The following is a 4,740-nucleotide window of genomic DNA, read 5'->3' on the forward strand; positions in this document are numbered from 1 at the left end:
GAAGTGGATCCTCCTTGTCTCCATGGAGACCAGCCTTGTTGTTGGTCTGCTGGAGTGTCTGATTGACATGTTGCTACCAGAACTGCTCACATTCATCAGGATGCTCTCGGTGCTGGTCCTTGGGTTCTTCTGGGCCTCCACCATTCTTCCAGTGCAGGGATCACGTCTGTCCTCCTGCAGCTCTTTGACATGTTCCACAGTGAGGAACTCCTTGGACTTCTTCATGAAGCTTCAAACTGTGAACCTTGAAAACCCTTGATGTGACTTTACAGCCTTTAAACATCTTGTGAGCAGCAGTAGCAATGTGCAGCTCTCTCTCTCAGTGATGGACCCGAACAGAGAACTACTGCATCAGCTTTTCTCACTTTATAGTGCATTAGAACGCTCTAGAACCTCTTAGAACCTAGCAGGAGCATTTGGAATGGTGTAGAAGCTGCATTTTCTCACAAGAATTTGATCACTTCCAGGGTATGAATTGCATAGAAATCACCAATTTTGCATTACAAACAATCACTAACATCTCTAACACAACGTCTTACCATCTCTTGTCTCTTGTTTATTCCATTTTCCAATCAAAAGAAACCCGCTGGTCAAAGAACAAACTGTGTATGAATCATTTTTCGCTTAACTGCACAAAGATAAATGATTTGTACAGAAGCTGAATTTTCTCAACAATTTGCATCGATTTCAGGGTATGAATAATTATGGACATGGGATTTTTCTTTCTTTTTTATTAAGAATGTTTTTTAAAAAAGGTAAAAAATGTCTTACTAGCAACTCAAACACAACATCTTACAATCTTTTATCACATATTTATGACATTCCCAGCCTGAACAAACCTGTCGGTGACACAGAAATTCCCTGTACATGCACATTTGCAGCATTCTGGGGCTCAACTGTTCGGTGAAAAGTGCCTCAACGCCATAAACGGTGGGAGATTAATGGACTCAGTGGGAGTGTCAAATTCATTTTCACTAACTGGACCTTAATTAATATCAATATGACTCCACAGATGCTGTGCCTATAATTCAGATTAATAGTCCCCTTGTGTCCATAACATCCAGCTACAGTAAATTAGCCACCAGCAGCCTCATAATCACCTTTCTGTTTTCCTCAGCACATCTATTTGTTCCTCTTTTTCTCATTTTACCATCATCTTATCTTTACTGTTATCCAGAAGTACAGCTCAGCTTTGTAATCCGCACTGACCACACATCACAGTGATGCCGCCTCAACAGACACAGAGAAAAGCAAGCGGACGCATCAAACATGCAGAAATCGCACACTTGTTCGAGCACTGAAAGTCACTCACCTCGCAGCAGAGTCGCGAGCATCAACAGCCAAAGAGCCACAGCTCGCCTCATTCTGCATTCCTGTGTGTCAGCATAGGCAGAGTGGCAGAGGGACAAACTGGGAGGGAAGATCAAAAGTGAGCCGCAAAAAACAAATGAGAGAAACGGGGATCTGAGCCGACAGAGAGGCTGTGGGGAGAAAAGAGAAACAAGTGTGGAGAGCTCATGAGCGGCGGTGGCAGAGCAGGGAAATAAAAGGGGAGGAAGGGAGAGCCGGAGTGGGTGAGAGATGCAGTGGAATGAATACTCCCCTAAAGAGGGAGATGCCGGACTCGATGAGGAAAAGCCGAACAGCCGTCATGCTCCTGTGCTCTTTAATTCCTGCAGGGTTTTTTTAATTTATTTTTTTTAATCATGTGCAGCTATCGGCCACCACATGTCAGTCATTTATGATGATAAACTCAAGAGCAGCTTCACATTTCTAAACATCAAGGACATCCATTCAAAAGGATTTTATATTAACTGCAGTCCAGCTGAATTCATTTAAGCATTCCCACCTTTAAATCCTTTATGTTTAACTTGCCGCAGCTCTTTCTAATTCACACCACAAAGCAATATTTAAAAGTTGTTTCACTCGGTTGATTCTGGCGTCGGTGTGTTTGCAGACTGATGCTGACATCGCCTGGACGAGTTGGGGAAGTGCAGCTTTTTTTCTATTTGTTCACCGAAATAAAGAACTTGGGCTCAAAGTGCAGACTCTCAGCTTTAATTTGAGAGTACTTACATGCAAATTGTAGGAAGAGTTTTGAAAATTACAGCTCTTTACTGCAGTGAACCCCAAGTACGTTCACTTTGGGTGTTTTCTTTGCATGTTTTCATCACAAAAAAACAACAACAACAACAAAAATGACACCCCTTTGCAGCCAGAAACTTCAAAAACTGAAATAAATCATCATATTTCCAACTTCTCCACCGTACCTGAACATATCATTTGTGTCGTAAAAGTGCTGCCAAGAAATTCAACCAAAACCTAAGTTCAAAATTGTGATTTTTCATTGGAAAATTCTGCAAAATTAAACCGCTACAGCTTTATTAAAGGCCTGAAAATGTCACAAAAGCTCGTTCTTTGGGTCCCAGGCTTCAGGCAGAATTTAAAATGTACATTTTATTTATGATTATGTGAATTTGTGCCTCTGAAATGAGATTAAAGTGTAAAAAAATATCACATCTTACTTTTTTTCTTGAATTAAATCTTAAATTTGTGCACTTTAATTGCATCTCGATTGTTTCCTTTCAGTTCCTTTGTGGTTCACTAGAGGCCACATTGGGAAAAGTGTTTAGAACTGCATACAGAAATATAATTATTGACAATAAATTTAATTTAAAGTTCTCTAGAAGTTCTTTGGTGTATTTTTTTTTGTCAACTTAACTGTTCGTGTCTCTTTGTGGAATTAAAACCATACAATATGCTCGTCGTGTAACACATTTATTTTAACCCGGTGATAGTGTCACAGCTTTTTATAACTTGTTTTAAACATATAAACCTAAAAAAATACATCTAAATAAGGGGTTTTACTGTGAGATGGCAATTTATAATCTTCAGCTGTTACAAAATATTTTGCTTTAAAACCAGCTGCTGTCACGAAATGAAATTTATAAAATGTTCAATAAATGCTAAATATTTCTCTCATCTATCTACTACAGGAGCTATTCAGTGTTTATCTGACATTATGAGAAAATGTCATGAGAAAGAATTAACAGTTCTACGGTTCATATATAATAATGTGGGTGTCCATCTGACTATAATAAAAATTAACAAGTGAGAGATGAGAACGTTATGGCTGGAAAATGGCCTTAAATCAGCAGAAATATCTCGTTCCATTAAAGACATTAAATACAGCTACAACTTGGCAACCGTGACGGATTCACACACACACAAAAAAACCTGGCAGAAAAAAGACGTTAAGCGTCGCCAACAGCAACAGCGAGTGACACGGAGTAACACATCCTGCTACACTGCAGCCTGGAAAGGTGGAAGAAACAAAACCTTTTCCAAAAAACTGTCAGACAAAACCTCTCGCGATCAGCCAAACGTACTGTTGAGAATGAAAGTTTACACACAGTTGTGAAGAGCGTGTATATCAAGACAACACTGAGATTTTTAAAGAAGAATTAACTGAAACACTCACATTTCTGTCACAAAAAACAATCACACATGTTGGTCCTGAAATATGCTTATAGGAGAGAAGGTGAGGCCTTTAACCCCAAGAACACCAAACCTACCATCAAGCATGGAGGTGGCAGCATCATGCTCTGAACTGAAGCTTTACACAAAGTAAATGGAACAATGAAGAAGAAGAAGGAGGATCACCTCCACGTTGTTCAGGAAAACCTGAAACCATCAGCAGAAGGTTGATCTTGGACACAGTTGGATGTTCCAACCAGACAATGAGCCCAAACACACATCAAAGTGGTGAAGAAATGGTTCCATAAGGCTGGAATGAAGGTTCTAGACTGGTCTCCCCAAAGTTCTGACTGAAACCATCCAGAACCTGTGGACTGATGAAGAAACAAGTCTGAGTCAGAAAGACAACAAGTTTAGTTGAACTGCAGCGATTCTGTCCAGAGGAATTACAAATGAACCAGAAGCTAGTGGACGGAGACCAGAAGAACCCAACCGAGGTGAAAATGACCAAAAAGCATTTAACCAAATATTAGAATTTCTAATTTTGACCCAACAGATCTGTCTAATTCCAGAAGACTTATAGTAAATCTAGAATAGAATAGAATAGAATAGAATAGAATAGAATAGAACAGAACAGAATAGAATAGAATAGAATAGAATAGAATAGAATAGAACTTTATTGATCCCTTCGGTGTAAACCTCAGGGAAATTGTTGAAATCTATGAAAGAACCAAAATGCAGGATTGTTTGTTTGTTACCAAGACAAATGTGTTTCAGTCATTCAAGAAGAAGAAGAACAAGGAGCAGAAGAAGAAGAGGAAGAAGAACAACAACAACAACGAGGAGGAGAAGGAGAACAATGAGAAAAAAAGAAGAGGAAGAAGAACAATAACTAAGAGAAGAAGAAAAACAACAAGGAGAGGAACAACAACAACAACAATAAGGAGAAGAAGAAAAAGAAGAAGAAGAACAACAACAACAACAACGAGGAGGAGAAGAAGGAAAACAATAAGAAAAAAGGAAAGGAGGAAGAAGAAAACAACAAAGAGAAGAAGAAAAACAACAACAAAGGGGAGGAGATAAAGAAGCAGAAGAAGAAAGAAAAACAGCAAGAAAAAAGAGAAAGGAGAACAACAAGGAGAAGTACACAACAAGAAAACAACAATAACAACAAGGAGAAGAAGAAACAGAAGAGGAAGCAGCTGAAACCTGTTGGAACCTTGCCGCCGTCGCTACGTCACTGACATGCGACGTGCAGCTGTG

At 39.3% G+C, this 4,740-nt stretch overlaps 1 protein-coding gene across 1 annotated transcript in view; it reads right to left on the reverse strand.

The window, feature by feature from the left end:
* Positions 1–1,364, reverse strand: part of LOC103356520 (neuronal acetylcholine receptor subunit alpha-7-like) — a 16,874-nt gene extending 15,510 nt beyond the window's left edge. The window contains exon 1 of the mRNA XM_008280689.1: positions 1,313–1,364. Within this exon, the coding sequence (XP_008278911.1) occupies positions 1,313–1,364 (52 nt within the window). The remainder of the gene's footprint in view (positions 1–1,312) is intronic.
* Between the last annotated feature and the right edge of the window lie 3,376 nt (positions 1,365–4,740).

Source organism: Stegastes partitus, unplaced genomic scaffold, assembly GCF_000690725.1.
Source record: "Stegastes partitus isolate 25-593 unplaced genomic scaffold, Stegastes_partitus-1.0.2 Scaffold207, whole genome shotgun sequence".
Lineage (NCBI taxonomy): Eukaryota > Metazoa > Chordata > Actinopteri > Pomacentridae > Stegastes > Stegastes partitus.